This window comes from Aulostomus chinensis, chromosome 2 (genome assembly GCF_037954235.1).
Source record: "Aulostomus chinensis isolate RoL2024-O1b breed Wild chromosome 2, RoL_Achi_v1.0, whole genome shotgun sequence".
NCBI lineage: Eukaryota > Metazoa > Chordata > Actinopteri > Syngnathiformes > Aulostomidae > Aulostomus > Aulostomus chinensis.
Genome location: NC_141321.1, coordinates 27,705,116 through 27,724,883, shown reverse-complemented (window position 1 = coordinate 27,724,883; position 19,768 = coordinate 27,705,116). Strand labels below are relative to the sequence as shown.

The 19,768-nt window shown below is 40.6% G+C and overlaps 1 protein-coding gene across 2 annotated transcripts in view; it reads left to right on the top strand.

The window, feature by feature from the left end:
- The window catches only part of cd276 (CD276 molecule), a 72,555-nt gene that overhangs the window by 41,492 nt on the left and 11,295 nt on the right, over positions 1–19,768 (top strand). Inside the window, exons 5-7 of one of the 2 annotated variants that reach the window (XM_086188391.1) lie at positions 8,225–8,362; positions 11,770–11,811; positions 19,461–19,499. In XM_086188391.1, coding sequence (XP_086044517.1) covers positions 8,225–8,362; positions 11,770–11,811; positions 19,461–19,483 — 203 coding nt within the window. In that variant the 3' untranslated portion in view covers positions 19,484–19,499. The remainder of the gene's footprint in view (positions 1–8,224; positions 8,363–11,769; positions 11,812–19,460; positions 19,500–19,768) is intronic. The other variant, XM_086188400.1, reaches the window with a different exon arrangement.

Below are 19,768 nucleotides of genomic sequence, written 5' to 3'. Positions count from 1 at the left end.
AGAGTGAGGTGTCTGCACCAGCTATTTTACCTGATTGGTCTATTTTATTTTCTCCTGTGATTTAAAATTGATATGTCATTGTATCAGAGGCAACGTGAGGCAGGTTTGTCTTTTCATTCCACATTAGTATAGATAAATTAACTGAATCTATGATCCTGTAGTGAAACGATCAATATCGTACATGAAGGGCAGCTCATAATGTCAAAGTAAAATACTGACAATCCCCCTGTGTCGACCTGTGTTCGTGCCTGGTGCATTTTAAGGGTAAATCTCACTCACCCTCCACCTTCACCCCCACCCTTACGACCAGATGGCTTTTAAAGTCCCCCTGCTGAGAAAAGAAGAGAGCTGTTAGAAACTTTGCTCCTATAAATGCAGAGCCATTACTCTGTTTTAATGTGCACGTCTGCACATCATAGACTCGTATTTGCCACAAGCCCGTGGCATCAAGGGAAGGGCAATAATGTCAGACAAATTGTGTAAGTAAATGGGCACGAGGTCGTCCTAGAGATGGGCGCAATGCTTCCCTGAATGTCAATAAGACAGTGAGGTAGCACCCTCCTGAAAAGCAATTTATTGAAATGCAAAAAGAGGACAGAAGGCTCAGAGCAAAGATGCTGACAGGACAAAAAACGGTCACCATCCATCTCAGTTTGCCAAGTTTTTCCTTTACAACTGAGCTTCTTGTCCCTCCAAGAGAGGAAAGGTGAGAAATACTGCAAGAACAGCCACTCTGCCATTACGGACGCATCATACTGAGACTAAACGGGGAAGGTTTGGTGGTTAAAAGCTATTGAGAGTTGGATTTTATCCCATTTCAAAAATCTTTCAACCTTCCTTAAATGGCAAACAGATTAAGCTGTAGACAAAATGAACAGAACGAGTGCCTACTATGAACACAAGTGCTGTGTTCACATGGGGACTCGTGAAATGAGATTCTAATTTGATTGATGCAGACCATTTCCAGATACAATCACAACAGCGGGTACAATCAACATCTTTCAGGCAACCAACAAACAATTGAGGCAGCTCACCCATGAAGCATCATAGTCACAGATTGATACCACAAATAACATAATAATGAAATGAAGATGTTTTTATTTTTTGATAAATTCACCGGTGTACAGTATAAACATATGATGCCGAGTCCTCAAAGCTATTAATTGAAACTGAGGCATAAACGAAAGTCATTCACCTGATGTAATCCTTACGTTCACGCTCCTGTTTCTCATTCAGTTTATTTGCTGTCGTCTGACACAGAGGCCATCTTCTTTCCATTAGCATTGTTGTTATTGTTTCTGGCAATCTCTTTCATGTTAGATTGGCGGTGCTGCACAGAAACTGAACAAAGAAGTTTAAATCACTATGTCAGCAAGCTGGCACTCACTGAGGTAGTATGCATCAATCACCTCACCAGCGTTAGGTGAATGTGATTTAAGTGTGAGCTCCTGTTTTGTCTCGCTGAGTTTTATATCTCATTCACTTTAGTGTTTGTTCCCCACCTCACTGTATTGTCTGAATGAATGTCTTCATCTTTGCCATGTAGCTCATTGTTAGAAATACATATATATACATATATATATATATATACATATTATATATATTATATATATATTATATTATATATATTATATATATTATATATATAATATATTATATATATAAAATTACAGCTATTTCCAGTTGTGTAGCTGGTTTTGCTCTCTGGTGTCCAAGCTGTATAGGCCCTCCAGCATGGCTGGGTGTAGCTGCTGCTCAACCCCTGGGATAGCCCATAGTCCAGCTCACTCTTCTGTGATCAACATTCCTCCACAACTGGTCCCATCTCTCCTCCTGTTTTCACAGCCGGGTAAAGGGTAAGGCCAAGTTGTTCATCCTGACATTGAAAGAAAAACCTAATTGACTCTTCCTCTCGTCTTCCTCATCCCCCCAGCTTGTCTACAATGAGCCTTTAGGCTCTTTGTAGCCTGAAGCCATCCCTCTGTCAAGGGACTTTATTCTCCTTTGGTCACAGCTTAAGCTAGGTTTCTTTTAGGCAGGTAAAAACTGGGCTGACAGTTGGAGAGAAAGGAGCTTTGATCTCCACCGTCTTCACATTGCAGAACCAAGATGACAGGCAAGGGGGTCTTAGGAGCACTTTATTCCACCAAAGGTGTTGGAGAGAAAACAGTCAGGCTTGTAAAAATGTCTGCAAATCTTGGCTCTGGCATTCACTGAAGCCCAAACAATACCTGAACTGGCCCCTTGCGAGTCCACTATACTGTCTTGCAGAGAATAAGGGAGCCTCATTTCTCACTGGCAATACGCCCTGTGTTAGAGGCTCCATATGGAGGTAGTGTTTTATCATACTCTTGCCTGCCCCCATTAAAAAAATCTATTTTTACCTTCCCAGTCTGCTGTGGGCTCCTATGATACAAAATACCCAAGGTAAAAGCATCACCCCTATCAGAACTAACAGTGGAGGATAGCCTCAGCTGACATAACCTGTACAAACTATAAATGCAGATTAGATATACAGCAACCTGGAAAATAAACACCCATAAAATATGTAAGGTGAGGTGAGGTTCACTTTTATGATGAATAAAATTTTAAATGCACTGTATTAACAATAACAACTGCGGGAGGTAACATATACATTACCTGAACACCTGCTCCACATTATATGGTGCAGGTGTCCATGTAATCTGTTTCGTTATGTGACCGATCATTAATGTATCAGGCAGATGTGATCTCTACAAGTCCAGTCAGCTGAGGGCTGTGGTCCCAGGAGGGGCCAGCAACCACAACACCAATGTCTTTTTATAGGAATAAAACTGTCCATATTCTCACTCTTTCCCTTGATTTGAGCTGCTGATCAACACCTATTCACTTGATTTTTACTGCTGTTTTATTTCCTATTACCGAAAATGGTCTATGCAAAAATAATATTAAGACTCAGTTTCAGCCGTGATTATGACACACATCAAACATAAAAAAATCAAATTCTCTAATCTGCTGAAATGTGCAAAATATGCATTGTAGCTCTTGTCCGTCATGTGACAGTAAATTCCGGCAGCATGCATTTAATTAAATTAATATAATTTTCGGACACAAATTCAAACAATAAAAGATAACAAAGGTTATTTTGTGGGCATTTCACAACGACGCTCTCTGTAAAGTTACAGAGACTCAGCAGTTCCCCTGTGAGCAAGCATCTGGTAGCAGTGGTGAGGAAAAAAAAACATTTTAAAGGGAGGAAAGCTTGGAAGAGAACAAGACTCAGGGTGGGCTGCCCTCTGTCTCAACTGGTTGGGTTGAAAACATTTGGGGGGTGCAAAGAGGTCGAGCGCGAGCTGAAAGGGGGGAGAACAAAGCATGATGATCAATTTTCAAAAGGATAGATATTACAATAATAATAATAATCATAGTCATATACAGGTTTGAGGCATCCTCAAGAGTGACAGAGGGCCCAAGACGAGAGAGAAACTAGTCAAACTGGAAGCTGGTCCAGTGAAGGAGCCTACACACTAGTGCTGTAGGAGAGTTTTATAGGGGGATGACATAATTATATAGACCAACCAGGAAGTTACTGTTGCCATGGCTTCCCTTGACCCAAAAGCCAATGGGATTTTTTCCATTGACTTTTTGATAGAAAAAGCTCAGTGGCAAAGAAAGGTTGGTGAGACTTGGAACACATTGTTGCTGGCAATCTTGGCAAAAGAACACCACTTTTTAAGATCTTTGAAGTGTAAATACAATTGTTAGAAATACAAAGCTATGTTATGCACAAACTACACTTCAGATGCATGACTGCATCATCGCTTACTTCTAGCTTCGACTTTGATGCAATGATGTTAGTAGTCTAGGTTAGCCACTTTGTTAGCAACTGCTATTTTTAACACTTTGAGGGCTGTATTTGCTGGCATAGAATGAACATTTAAATATGTTCATCTTGTTGAATCCACTGACTTTATTTCAGGGTTAATGAAATGATTTATGATAATAATAACAGATCAACTAAAAAGCCATTCAGAAACTCATCTGAGATGAGGGAACCAGACGTTCAACAATGCTAACTTAATTCCAGGTTTTAAGACTCATTCGTACACCACTGTGGTGCTATGAGTTTTTTCAATTATGCGATTGGTAGGTATGAGAAGGGCTGTAAATTTACTGAGCTACTATAAGAGAAGTATGACCTTGTCTCCTAGTTCATGTGCAGCAGCATTCTAGATCAGCTGGAGAGTCTTTAGAAACTTGTTTGGGCAGCCTGCTACGGCTTTTTATGTGAAGGTGAAAAAAGAAGCCCTGATTTGACTTGCGTGATAGTTAAAGGACATATTCTGATCAAAGACAATTTACGATGCTGGAGGCCAAGGTAATGCCATCCGCAGTAATTATTAGATGATGTATTACTGCATAAGCACAAAAAGTTCAGTTTTGTATTGAGTTTAATGGTAGAAATTTGCAGATCATGCTGGCCTGGTCATTACATCCTTAAGGCACTCTTAAAGTTTAGCCAGTTGACTGGTTTTATCCAAGCTTAATTTTGCCAGTTGAGGGCAGGGGGGGAATTCTGTCTCTTAATAATGAGGATTTCATGATTAAAGAAGCTCATTAATTTCTTACTACTGAGATCCAGGAACGCGGGGATCAATAGAGCTATGACTGTTTGTCAGCTTGGGCCATAGTTCCAAAAAGATGTGTTGTTATTTTTGTTTGCCTCTATTAATGAGGACTAATATGCTGTTCTGCCACGACAGCAGGTCTTCCATTGCTGTACATTCAACACTATGCACTTAACACATTCCAGACTAAACGGGATGGTTGGGATTAGTAGAACACTGTTTTTGGGAGTTGTAATTTATTCAGTAATTTTCTCATTTAGAGGGGCAGTTGATACAATCCTCAATTTTGGTGAACCTAAAGTGCTGTCAGCAAGAAGATCAGTTTAGGTAGACCAGTTGAGGCCCAGATGTAGGTGTGCTGACTCGATCCATCTGCAGTCTCCATTTCTGTCCATTTCCATTGTTCGTGTTACACTGAATGTTCTGAACCTAAAGCTGCTCATGAAACCAGCACATCACCATATTTTTAGTTTCCACAGCTGAACCGAATCATTAGTCTTTAGTCTGCAATTCAATGGAATCATCAAAATTCCAGCCAATAATAGATCAGTTTCAGGTCGTGTTTGGACACAATAATGTGGCCAGAACCACACTGTAATTTAAACAGAGGAGGCAAACAAAAGTAAAGGCTCCTTTACATAAGCAAAACTGCTGTTTATATTCCTAATTTCATTTTGAAATTGCAGCAATTTATGTCTCCATTTAAGACATTTTGAATTTCAACGCAAAACCCGAGATGGTTTTCCCATTTTTGAAAGTAATGATACTAATTTTCTTTTGTTCTATGTTCAAATTAATATACATCTATGGTTTTAGCTCATTTGTACATGGCTGAGGTACACGGTGGGAATAAATTGCACAGAATGTAATTGAAGTATTCATACATCAACCCTACCATCAAATATATTGCCATGCAACCAAATATACTTACATTGTAAGTACATACATACATTGTCAGAATTACTAAGACTAGTGTTACTGGTTTGTTTCATTCTCTACCATATCCCTTCACCACTATTAGGATCCCAAACCTCCAAAATGTTCTTTTTTTTTAGATTGTGTGATTCTGTACTTCTAATGGACAACTTCTCTTGGATATTTTTTTTTCTTTCATATATTCATTGTAAAGCCAAGTGTATAAAGAGGAGTAACCTCTAAAGCTATGAATTCTACAGCGCTAGATGATGTGACAGTGCAGTCCAAAGCACTCCATCCTTACCCTGGCACAGAGGGAATAGGGAAAATGGGGAAAGGGAGGCTAGGTAAACAGAGCCATTAGAGACAAATCTATTTCTGAAGAAAACAAAATCACATCATCAAACACGAGAAAAAGAAAAATATGATCCTGCAGCCCTTTGGGCCCCAGCGTAGCAATGATAGCCGACTATGGCATTTGTCTTTATCAGTCTGCCTTGAGGGAGGGAGAATGTGGTGTGAAGGTGTGAGAATAAAAGGGAATGAGAAAGACAATGGAGGCAAAGAGCATCACCTCTTTTTTACTCTTTTAGAGCTAGACATGTTTGTTACATTTCTGACTTTGAGACGTAAACACTTTCTGTATGATTATTCCTCTTTCATACAGGTTTCAGGTTTTGCTGTTAGTGGCTTTCAGATGGTCATCCGTTAAATATAGCGGAGTGAAAGGCTCAGTGGACAGCGAGCCACAGCATCATCAGTCATGACTAGCCTGGGGAGGCATACACAGCTTCATCAAAATGACAAGATTGACTTTCCAGATTTTATCTTTTTTTTCTGTTCTGTTTTTTGCTTGTTTATCCCAGATGTACGAGTGAGGTGTAATAGTAGGGCTGGTATATATTTATTTTGTGTGTGTGTTGTCTAATCTGTAGTTAAAATAAATAGCTAATGAGGTGGAATGTAGTGGTGGTGGAATGATTCAGGCATTACGCGATCTGTTTTGCTCATGATTATGGGAGCCGAAGATAGATGAATAATTGAATATTGATGCATTCAGATTATTGATTAATTTCCAAGCACTGAAGCATTCCTACATCCCTATTGTGTGCACATCCCAACTTCTTAAAAAAAAACCCACACATTTTTTAAAATCTTTTAAAAAGTCCTAATCAATCAATGCCCTGTTAACCAGCAGTTTCTGTTGGAAAGTTACAACACATTTTGTTATCATTTCAGGACTCAATATGTTGTTATACAGTGAATGTAATAAATCAATAAATAAGTGTGTATTTCAGGACAAAGCTCTCGTAGTTTATCACTTTCATTGTTATCAGTTAGAACCGCTCGCTGTAACAGGCAGTAAAGTATCTCAAAGTACAGAATTGTGGAAAGAAATGTGTTTTCTTCAATCAAACATGAAATTTAATCAGTCAGTCCTGTCTAAAGTATATATCAGTGCATGTGTTTGATAAAGTGTAACGTTTGACACAGTGGGAGAAGAAAAGGTAAGATAACGTGACAGTAAAGCCACTTCTGAATTCTGACCATTCTCCTCCTCTACTCTCTTGCCCTCTGTGGCCTTTCATTAACACTCTTTCTGGGGACAACACAGGTACATTTGTTTCCCAGCATCAGATGGTTGGACTTAAGAATTGATCAAAACGATGCCTCTATTTGCCCTCCATCTTGCCTGGACTGTGTTATAGCCTGCCTGCCTGCCTGTCTTAGAGCTGATGCCAGGTCTTTACAAATGCTTCATCCTTTCCTCTCTCCAGTGCCAGTCATTTTTCAGCTTTTTTTTTTTTCTTCTTCATTATTATCTGGAAAGAGCGGGTATTCTCTGAAGAAGCCTGTTTGTGCTACAGCCAGGCTCTATTTAGTGGCTCTGCTGATTTCTTCTTTTTTTTTTTTCCCTCCCTCTGTTCTCTTTGAATACTCCAGGGAAATTTGGCTGTCTGTCTGTGTCCTGCTGACCAGATTTTATTTCTACTCCTCACTTTACTAAGACTCTGCAACTCCCTTTTGTAGTCTAATTGTTTCCAAAGTGCAAAAAAAACAACAACACATTTTGTTTATTAATAAAAATATGCATATATTTTGTTTGGGTTCCTGCTTTAAATATTTCATTTCATGTTATCAACTGTGAAAGAGGTTATAGGAGTTTAATTCATATTATATTGAAAGGAAGCAAAAGCATCAAAACCTCTGATATCAGAGCTATGTATAACAGAAGGCATGGAGTTGGATAGTTAGCACCAATGTCCTCTAAATGCCGTGCAAATGCTGTTTGAGTGAAGCAACAACAATCTTTTGCGCCTGGTAAGCTATTTGCCATCTGGACGCAGCTGACTGACTCAAAAGACGATATGAAGACGCTTCAAATTCCGCAAAGCTTAACTCCTATTTCTGTTTTCCCTAACAGTTCCACTGTTTCTGAAAGTCAACCCTAATACAAAGAGGCTGTGACAGTGCTGACAGTGATTATGAGTGTAAATAATCATCATCAGCTTCATCATGCTGTGTTCACACTTTTGTAGTTTGGGATTTTTATGACAATGGACACTGACAGCAAATTGTCAAATGTTAGAATAATGGTGATAGATACAGTGGTGACAGCTGTGCTCTTATTTTAGCTCTGCAAGAGTGAATAATGATGCACTCTCTTCTCTGCCCCCCTCTCCTTGTGCCCTTTGCTTCAGGTCAGAACATAGCATTCCCCCCAGTGGCTCTGTGGGTAACTATTGGGCTGGCTGTGTGTCTGCTGGTGCTGCTCATTGCTCTGGCTGCTGTCTGCCGCAGGAAGATCAAGGAGAGCTGTGAGGAGGCCAGGAGAGAAGGTGGGAAATGCAACAGAGCACAGAAAAGACAAGTGGTGGCTCCACACATTCAACACCAGTGTATGCTCTCACAATGAGTGGTGAATCATTGGTGATAACTCCCTAAAATCAATGTTTAAACCTCAAATAAAAGCGTGTTTTTAGGCTGACTTGCCTTCCTTAAGGGCAAAATAAATGTGAACAGCAGCTTAATGATTTTTTTTTAACGGTGTCGCCCCACTGTGTACATAGTTCGAGGGCTTGCAGAAAAATGGATGCTAACCTATCATACTTTCAGGCCTTTTAAACCCTGACGAGGGCCTTCATTAAAATGCGTAATGACTCCTTAAACTCCGGCAGATGATATGCATAATTGCGACATGATGCCTAGTTCATATGGGAGGCACAATGAGGCAGTGAAAGACAGACTAGAAAGCAGAGATGTGCTGTTAACTGCTTAAGGAACTTTCAGAATCCAGAGGGGGTTCTGCTTAATGCATCTAGGCAGGATCTTGGATGGTGGGACTCATATCTTCGGCAGAGACTAACGTCATTACTTGGGTCCAGTAATTAGCGTTGCGGAATAGTTGAGGATCGCCGCAAGTGCAAAGAGAGAAAGTTTTAAAATGAGATAGATTGTGCAAAGCCACCAGCTCTGCTGTAATGAGATCTGCTCAGAGTGGAGGAGACATTTAAATAAAGGTCAGCCAGTGTCTGCACCAAGGCCCAGAGGTTTAAAAATAAATATGGAAGTGACACAGACTCAGAGGAAAGAGTAAATAGCTCCATGGAACATATGAAATCAAATGAAATGGAAAGAGAGAAATATAATGCAGTTCCTCCCATGAGCAAAGGGCTCTTGGGGTTGTGGGGCACCTTTTGTTCACTAGGCAGGATGAGGAGCTGCGTGCCTGCCTGCCTGCCTACAGCCTTCACAATGAATACGGGATTGATTATATGGTCATCCACTGTCTGCCTTAGCGAAATGTTTCGTCGTATTCTGTCCCCTGCTAGCAGTTTTTCTGCAGTATTTGGTGTTGTCCAAGAACAGGCAGTGCTGACTTATTCACATATCATGGAGACTCTTCCACTACAGATAGAATGATAGCATGCGAATACAGATGTGAAGGGATTTAAAATAGGATTCCTTTCTATGTACATATCCAGACCTATAAAGAGGGCAGGAATCAGGGAAGTGCAAACTAATTGTGGTTGTCTTATCTTTTAATGGGGTTACTGGGCATGGCCTGATTGAAGTTGACTCTCTCCTCGCCATGTCTGGGTAGTGAGGGTGCAAGGGTCAGTAAAAGTGGGGAAGTCAGTAAGTAATTTTTCTTCCCTGTCATAATGCATGTGGAGCAGCTTGTGGTATTGTAGTTGGAAGTGAAAGCTCAATTCCAGGGTTAGTGTTGTCTCTCAACACCAGCACAGGGCTGTTCCCTTTGATATTTTTTTCATTCATTCTTCCTCCCTCCCTTATATAATGAATGTGGCTGTGTGTCTAATATTTGCTTTCATTAACGTATCCGGGGCCACTACTCCATTTTTCGAAGTAGATTTTACATTTAGATAAGCCTGATTTAACCAGACTTGGTCGAGAGATTACGCGTGGGTGACTGGATGAATCGTTCCTGTGCGATACATGGAAGTCACAAGAAAAGCAATGTTGCCCTGATGGATTTTTACAGCGGCAAAGGCAATGTTTCACAGGGTTTAACCTTCAGGTTGACCCGGACCAAACGCTGTGACTGATCACCCGTGTTTGTCTCACATGAAATAACAGACACAGTATTCCACTCCATTCTAAGTCTTTAGAAAACACCTTTAATAACAATTTATAGAATACCAAAATGTCGGCAACAGAATACTACCCAGAATGTTTCTAATGAGCAATTTTTGTCATCAAGAGTTGATATTCAAAGGGAGAGAAAATGTGAAGGAGCACAAATCCTGCTGTCATAGGCTTAATGTCCTAATATGCACAAAGGTTTTAAAGAAAACATGCTCTGCTGTTTCTGGATTTGGAGAATGAATTAATTAGGCTCACTAATTGGTTCATCTTTAGTAATATAGCTTTACGAACTGGGGACATTTACTTTTTCTTACGTTGAAACATTTATGATGTCATATCAGTGTTTCAGCAGCGGTGCTGCACCGTTTCACTGTCTAGGAAACAGAGGCAGAGGGGTGGATGATGAAGTAAACAGTAATGTGTTTTTGGCTTCAGAGAATTGCAGTTTTTTCGCAAACATTTCATTTTTTATGCAGTTTATCACATCTTTTATATTTAAAGAAATAACCGACCCTCTTTTAAACAGAAATTAGGGATTCAGTCAATGAGGGCATGAAAATGTATCACTCAGTGTACAGGGGAAGCAGTTGTCACTCACTGCCCTGTGGATCCCCTCCTGACTTCAGGTGCCTTTAAATGAGCTCCTCTCTTAGTAAAGCCCTGTCCCTCAAGGCATTTATGCTGGAATTATTTTGTTGATTTGGAGGTGGTAAATGAAGTGCTGAAGGTAAACAGGCTCATGCATATTCTTCAGTTACATCAGTACAGTTTTGTAAATGGGAGATTTTGTGGATTTTACTCTCAAAATGGTACCTATCTTCTGATGAAAACAAAATTCGAAGATAAATGCCCAAAGCTATTTCTGGGATTGACAGACTGTGTCCGTGTCAGGTTGTGGCCATGTATGTGAATTTATTTGTACATGATCTGAATTTCAAGCACAACATAACACAGAAGAAGACACTATAGATTGTGTATTTGCTAGACTGCACACAAATGCTCTTTACATCCGGAAACTAGTACTCCTGCTGTAATAATAATAAAGGATTTTGCTTAATTTCCCCAGAGGATTATATTCTCTGCAGTCAACGTCAAAGAAAAACAGACGAATGTTTTAGACTGTAAATAAATGTATTGCGCTTCAGTTTAATTTGATGTATCAGACACTGACAGGTCCATCTCAAGCCACTTGGATGTTCTGTCCTAGCCTATTTTTAGCGTGTGCGTGTGTGTGTTTTGTCAGTGTGTGAACAAACATACATATGCATGGCACGTTTGTATGTGAGTATGACACTCGTCACACTGTTGTCTTCCTCACTCTGTTGAATGTTTTTTGGGTTTTTTTTAGAGAGAGAGAGAGAGCCAGCAGCTAAAGCCTGATGTGATTACTGTCTTGGTGAGAGGGATGGATAGGAAGTTGAGGGGTGGGTATAGCTGTTCAGAAGGTTTGTGTGTATTTGACATGGTGGGTGTATCATTGTGCTGAGCTTCATCGTCATATAGGCTCTCTCATCACAGTTTGTCCTTTGAGCTTTGTAGGATCAACTCAGCATAGGCTTGTGATAAAGTGACTCCATTGTGTGTCTGCTTTTGTACTGCAGTTCTCACTGACAATGGCTCCTCTGTCTGCCCACAGCTGAAGAGGCCAAGGAGCTGGAAGAAGAGGAGTCAAAGACAGGTCAGCCAATCCACACCTGGTCAAGCTTCACAGCCTCAGTGTGCATCAGGGGACCTACTGTGTGTTTTGGCTTTAACTGCTACGTAGGTTTATGTGGCAAATACACAGAAGAAATGTTCAATATATAACGTTCATCACTTCAAGCATCTCAAACATGACTGCAGTTACAGTGAAGAAAAGTGAGCGCAGTAAGATGTTTTTTTCAACACTGCATTACTTCTGCGTATCTCACCAATGCAAAAAAAGCCAGCCATGTATGTTTAGCTTGAAGCTAATAGCAGACCACAGCCATCAACTACGAGCAATCCAAAAACTGTCCAAAAACATTTGTTTACTAACCCTGAAGTATATAATCCATGTCGTCTTTATCCGGTCATATGTTCAGTAATCCACAAACATTTTTATTTGAGCTAAATACAAACTACAACCTTTCCAGTTTGGCCCTCATTCACAGTGGCACCAAGAGTGACCAGCTGGCTAATTCAGTTGAGCCAACTCACTGGTGCTCATCTATGATCGTCCACAGTAGCGATGAACCAGAATGGTTGTGGTTAGTTTGTTTTTAGCTCAAATGTCAAGTGTTCTTAGATTATTGAGTACACGGTTGAATAGATAAGACAGGGATCATTGGATCATATCATATCAGTTTGTAAATGTTTTTAGACAGTTTTGCTGCTGCTTGTAGATGGTTGTATATCGGCTTCAGACTAAATGTATGTGGCTGTCCCTTTCTGTATTCCGGTGTAACAAAGAAGTGAAAAAAAGTCCTTGTGAGTTTAAGTTACCTATTTTTAGGTACTTGAATGGTAAGATGCACTTCTTTGGGTGAAGTATCGCCTTAATAGTCTTTAGGCAGAAATCTAACATTTATTGAGAAAATCAGCTACCTTACACATTCACCGAAGACCACCACAACATTAACAGTGAAGTGACTTATTTGTGCATGGAGAAAAATATATTTTTATTCAACACAAATGCAGCCATGTTGAGTGACATCAAATCTGCTTCTTTAGGTTCTTTAAAAAACTTCCCACCCTCCTAGTGGATAGTTCCCAGCTCCATAGATTTTCCAGTGCAAAGAATGTGCAATAGTTGATTTTACTCATTAAAGACAACAACATAATTGTATCACTTTTTTTTAACTTTATTTTTATTTGTCAATATTTACAATAAACAAAGAATTTGTGGCCACAACAAATTGAACAAAAAAATACAAAAACAAAGACAATAAAACCAAAACACAAAAGGGGGGGATGTTACTATTCTTCATTTATTGCTACACAATCATACTTACAGATCAATCTTTTACTTATAAACAAGCCACTTTTCCCAGTCCTTCTTGAAACTATGCAATTGTATCACATTTAATCAGAAATATTGTCTAGAGATGTATTTTTCTACTGTGGCAGTGAAGTTTAAATCATTTACCAACACAAACTTCGCCCTTAAGGTTAGTCTGGCTCCCTAAAAAAGAACTCCAGGTGGCAGGTGGCAGGGACCTGACAAAACAACTGAGTGAATGTTAACTTTGTTCACTGAAGTGTGAGCGAACGCTGATGAAGCATGAATGCACATAAAAAATGAGAGCAACTCCAGGCACCAAGTCCATTCAACACAGCATCCTGGTGGCATAATTCTTACTCCACTGTGGTGTGTGTGTGTGTGTGTGTGTGCGCGCGCGTGTGTTTGTGTGTTTAAGTGAGACCGATGCACTAATTTAGTGATGCCAACAAGCTGTTTTACATTTTACATTCCCTCAAAGCTACAGCTATAATAATAAAATCTATCTTGTCTATAAAGTGAATCGTAACAAAGTTTCACAAAATGCCGACAATAGTGCTGCTGTGTCCTGCTCTCAAATGGTCCTGTTTATCAAGCCTGATGGATTTTGTGCTGAGTTCTGGCAGAAATGTTTTATGCATTTTGTTGTAACTTTGAATATTTATGGTGAATAATTCAGCCTGTAACAGACATGCTTGTAATGGTCCTTGCATCAAACTCCTTAGTGCCAAATTCTGATAAATTAAATCTTAAAAAAGGAAATATTCTTTTAATATCAACTTTTCAAGTGTTCCGTTGAATCATGAGAAAATACATCTATGAATGCTTCTTTTCCTCCATGATGAGGATGATGTGACATTTTGCTTAGTGTGACCTTATGAGTCCAGAATTAATTTTGCTCCTAGCAAACACAACAGGCATCTTGTGCTGTCCTAGCTTTAGTGACTACCACTCCTTGGTAGTTCTCCCCCAGTGTTAATGTTGTTACAGTTATTCATTTGACTCCCTCTTTTGTCTGATTGAATTATTTAGCCTTTCTATGAGCAGTAAAATTAATACCATGTGATTTTAATAAGCTAAGAGGAGAAGGGGAGTGTCTGAGTGAAGAGGGACAATGACTTTTATGCTCTAATGCCTACCTCATGAATGTTTCAGAGCGATCTGTGTAGCCAGGAGAGAGGGGGTCAGCCATCCCACAACTAGCTAGACTGAATAGTTCATCTTTAGCTAAAGGGGATAGGCAAAGTAGAACAGAGTTAGAGGATTCGAGCAACTCTGTGCAACAACTTGCAGTAACCCTTGCTCATTTTTCCTCTCATCTCCGCCCATGTACCTGGTTGATCCAGGTGGACATTGTGGGCGGTGAGCTGGTGAAGGCAAGCTAATGGCTCTGCTTTCTGAGATCACCCTGCAAGCACTCCAGACAGGCCGCTTTGTTTTGCCATCTGGCTCCAATTGTGCTGACAAAGGCAGAGGTTCCTGCATGAGACAAAGAGGCCGAAACAAGCCCCCCTTTAATGGGGATGATGGGGAGCCACGTTTGTGTGTTATCTTAATGAGCTGTCCAAAAGAGAGTGCGCCTCCCCTTTCAAAGCCATCCTGATTGGAACAATAACCAGTGATAACCGAGGACCTGGGCTCATTCATTTGCACTGGGGTAAGGTCCCTTTGTTGCCTTTACAGCAGTGGCAAATAATGTTTATCAAACAGTGCAGCTCAATTTATTGCAGGTGATGAAGCCAGCAGTATCCCCTTCACACACATAATCCACACAGGTATACACATGCATGGTGGAACATGCACATATGGACACGCATGTTTCCATTGATAATTGGAAAACACTCTTCTCAAGGAGTCCCACTACACACACTCGTTCATCCACAGAGGTACTGTGTAGTGCAGCAGTGCAGGTCTTGTGTGCTTCATCCCTCATCTCCCCACCTCCTCTCTGCAATATGTTCAGTAATCGGAGCATGATGTTGTGTGTAGTAACGCAACTGCAGCTCCTGTCAGAACCGGGCTTCAGTTTGTGTGCACTATCCCCTGTCTCTCTAATTCTTGGACTCCAAGGAGTCAGAGTTTAGCAACAAGACCCTGGAAGAGAGTGTTATTCAGTGACCCAGTTCTTTCATAGACAAAGAGTCACTGGAAAGAACAATTTGAAACGCCTATTGAGAAGAGAGCTCCATGTGAAAAATTGTTGTATTAACCCCTCTAAGCTGACGAAAGGTCCTGTGAAGGTGGAAGGTTGTGAAATATGCCGTTTCATAACACTGTAGAGAGAGAGACGTGTAGTGCTATGCTCACTACTGAACAATTAATGACTATTGCTGAAATCTATTTAAAGCTTCAGCTGCTCATCAGACTAAATGTGATGTGTTGATTTTAAGAAGCCAGGCAACTTAGGCTGTGTAAAGGTGACATTTCTCTAGACAGAAAGAAACAAGGGCAGCTGCATCAGTCAAAGTCACCTCTGCTTATTATATCTCCCCTCTGTCCTGCCTATTGAGTTATTCACTTAGCAATAAAATACATCACCTTAATGCATGAAGAACATAATATTCACTTTATGTTTCTCATGGGAATCAAAGAGTGAATCCAGAGTGAATCTCTGAAGGTGTTTGAGTTTTCCTATTGGGAAAGTGGCTGCATGTTCCTTGGAATTATATATTTTTTATTGTCTCAGTCACCTTCAATACAGATAGGCAATTGTTTTAACGTGCCCATGTATAAACTGCGAGAGAGAGAGAGAGAGAGAGAGAGAGAGAGGTATCTGTCTGTGTGGAGTCTGCATGTTCTCCCTGTTCCTGTGTGGGTTCTCTCTGGTACTCCAGCTTCCTCCCACAGTCCAAAGACATCAAGAGGGGACGAGGCTGATTGATACTCTAAATTGACCGTAGGCGTGACTGTGAGTGTGAATGGTTGTCTGTCTCTGTGTGTTGGCCCTGTGATGGACTGGTGACCCGTCCAGGGTGAACCCCACCTCTCGCCTGAAAGCAGCTGGGATAGGCTCCAGCCTGCTGCAACCCTTAACAGGATAAGCGGTAGAAAATAGATGCTATCAGATAATATCTATTGCAGAAAATACTGAATAAAGCTTGTCCTCGTCACTGAAATGTTATAAATTATTATTGAACAGTAGTCCTCTTAAACAAGGTTGTTAAAGATGTTAATTTGTTTCTGTTAAACAGCAAACCAAAGCTATGGGCTAATCATAAATGCAGTTGAGAAGGAGCTTTTGAGCCAAACCTCCTTACATATTAATCAGCCACTGCCACTGTTCTCGTAAATACAATTGATCCCTGTTTAGATATGATGAAAAAACATAAACCATACCAAGCAATACTTGTGGACAGCATACATGTTGTGGTGCATCGCATTTCCATGGTGCTATGAGTTGAAGGTAGACTGACTGAGAGGAAACATTCAAGTCTCCTCAGGGTTGCTGTTGTACAAACAACACTGCAATGAGCTTCATTATTCTTTTGGTCCAAATGGTCCCCCACCAAACTCTGCCATGCATATTCATGTTTTCTTTCGATTTCTACATCATCCCGTAGGCAGCTGAATCAAACTTAGTTGATTGCTTTTTTTCCAATGTTGGCGTGCAGCAGACAAGTCCATTTTGAACAGAAGAATCTGCAAGACAAACTGTCAAATATGCAGTTACTTACCATGAAAGTTAATCATGCCACTTGGTCCAAAATGGAGGAGGCAGCAGTGTTGTCAGAAAGCACAAGAGGTTGAGCTTCTTTACTCCTTGGCAACGTAGTCAGTTTTCTCTCTCTGTTCCCGACTGGTTGCTGTTCAGTTGTCCATCATAATTCCATGCAATGTTAAATCCTTAATGACTGATCATCAATCCATCAAACCCATCACTACTACTCACTGCAGAGGTTACCATTAATATAACCTGCTCTAGGTTTGAATTATATATGCTGCAAAGATAAACACTTCTTGAAACTGGATTCATAGAAAACACAGCTTTACCAGACGAAGGCTTTTTTTCTTTTCCTTTTTTTTTAATTTCATACTATATTCTTAGTTTGACAGAGCCCTCAAGTCTCTAACATAACCCCCCCCTCCTCCCAATATCTACACTTAAGAGTGATAGGAAGAGACCCTGGAAAGCAGCCCCAGGCAGCTCAGCTTGACATGCCCTTCCTCTCACTGGTACCACATACTCAGCCACTGGGCTCTCCCAGCGGTCACACATTACCAGCTAAAGATATGTAAATAGGACATTCATGTTGCCTTCATTATTAGATGTGGGTCACTGGATAACTTCAAGAGTGCTAATTAGAGCTCCCTGCAAAATATTGCTTAGTAGTTACATACACATTATTCCAGAGCTGCACTCTTGTTCCTTGAGGGTTCAGGACCGTACAGTCAGCTACATGTTCACTGCTGTGATTTATCCAAGGAATAGCGTTTCTGTTATGGCATTGAAGGCCAAGTAACTCTGATTGGAAGAGAATGGCAATTATAAACCTCTTATCATATGATCCACACACACAGGCAGGTGACAAATTAAAGAAAAAGAACAAAATAAAATATTTCTGGTTTGAGGTCGTCAAAAGCCGCCAGGTATACAGTTTAGATATTGTGACTGGAAAGATATGACATGATTCACAACCTTTTCATACTCATTAAACCATTCACAGCCCCTGGAGTCCTATAGATGAAGGTGGTATCATTCTGTTTTTCTCATTTATTCAAATTTTTCCTTAAAGTTGCCACCCATCTGTAGATTTCACTTTTGCAAATTGTTTTTTATGGTATATTAAGTACAGAAACATGTGCCTTGTGTTTCCTTTTCCTGTGATTGCTACATATTTCATCCTTCCAACATGAGACAGTGTTGCATTACAAAACTAGAATCCCAGGTGTTTGAGAAACTTGAGCTGGCTGCACACTGCAGGATAATCAGACTGATTTGGGGTCCCTCCCGACAATTGTGGGGAGGGCGTTCCGGATTGGGGGCTGATCTGAAGATTATCAGCCCAAATGATCCTGTAGCATGAGGGGTTTACAACATAATCTTCACCTTCTCAACTGGATCAGAGTCCTCCCGATTTAAAATCTTGTTGTGTGAAAGGAACAGCAACGGAATATTGAGCGTAAAATTGCAGTTGTCAATGACAGCGAGCTGACCGGGAAGCGTTACCAACTGGATGTTGCCTTCTTTGCGTTTGTAATAGCTGACACTGGCAGATCATAAATAAAACTTTATTTCTAATTCACTCAAGTCATGCTCATTCTGTCTTCTCAGCCATGACTTCATCCTCATTTTTTAAATCTTTTTCTGCTTGCGTGTGCTATGTTTTGCACACGCAAGTGCTGCTAGGGACAAGGCCTCTCTGCCCCAGGTTTGTTTTTCTGTGGTCTTGTTTGATCATGTATGTTTTCTGAAAACGGAGTCCCTGGAATCACCACACTCAAATTGATTACTAGAGTTGATGGTGCTCTCTGATTGAGTCATCTAATGTTGATATTTTTACAGTAAAACGTTAAAGGGTGGTTTAAATCAGTCATATGTCTGCGGGCTCCCACAGCTTTTTTAGATTAAAATTGAAGATTTGAGATTCTACCAGTGTGCACAGGCATTACACCTTATTTTTGGGAAGGAACTGATTAAGAATGCAGTGCACACTGAGCCACTTGTGCTCTCAGAGGTAATCTGCTGGTCCGTGAGGAAAAGGCCACCTGATCATTGTCAGAGTAGATGGGAGAAAATTAGCTTCTAAACTATTTGGAATAATGAGTGTTGTTACAGTTAATAAAAGCAGTCAAACCACTAAGTGCTGCACATCACAACAACAGGGCAGTCCCACTGCAAGCTGGTTTGCATAATAGACAAAAGTAACAATGTTAAGACAGCCTCGGCAAGAGGACAGGCGTACTGGTAGGAGTGAAGGCAATCTTCTCCTGGATGAATCCCCTGTACAGACACCATTTACATCCTCCTGCCATCCACCCCCCATTCCACCTTCTGTCATGTAATCTACACTCCTCTGACAGCATAGCCAAGGCCTGGTGGGAGAGTGCCTATCAATCTCACTCCCCCAATCTGCCTCCCCTGTTTGGTTCCACATGAGCACTCAGCTGCTGTGACTAATTAAATAAAGCGCTGTGCCCTCTGCTTCCTGTTAGCCATGGCAAGGTTGGTGCTCAGAGATGGAGCAAAGGAGGCGGAGGAGGGAGGACTGAGGATGGAGGGGAAATGATAACAACTGCAAAGCTTGTGTTAATGTTTTGCTCCACGAAACAATAATGAAAGTTTCAGTTGTGCTACCACTGTATATTACAACTGTACATTGCTCACAGATGTACTGTGTATTGATTCTCTTTGTTGTTGTTTTCTTCAGCCATGACACCACTGAAAAGCTAAGGCCAGGAGAATACGGGTAAGTCTAATTTACACTTGTTTTCATGTGTTGGTCAGACTTTTTGCCCTCTTTATCACAGTGGTGTGATAGTAGTAGAGCTCTGGATGCTATGGGTAAGCGCTGCTTTAATGAGGCTTGGCTGCATTCATTTGGCAGATCGGCAGGAATACGAGTCTTGTCATTATGATTTCAGGAATCACAGGGTCGATATGACAAATCTATTTCATTTTACTTGTATGCAAACACATTTTCTGGCCGCTCAAAGCCTCAGTAAAGGTTTGATTAAT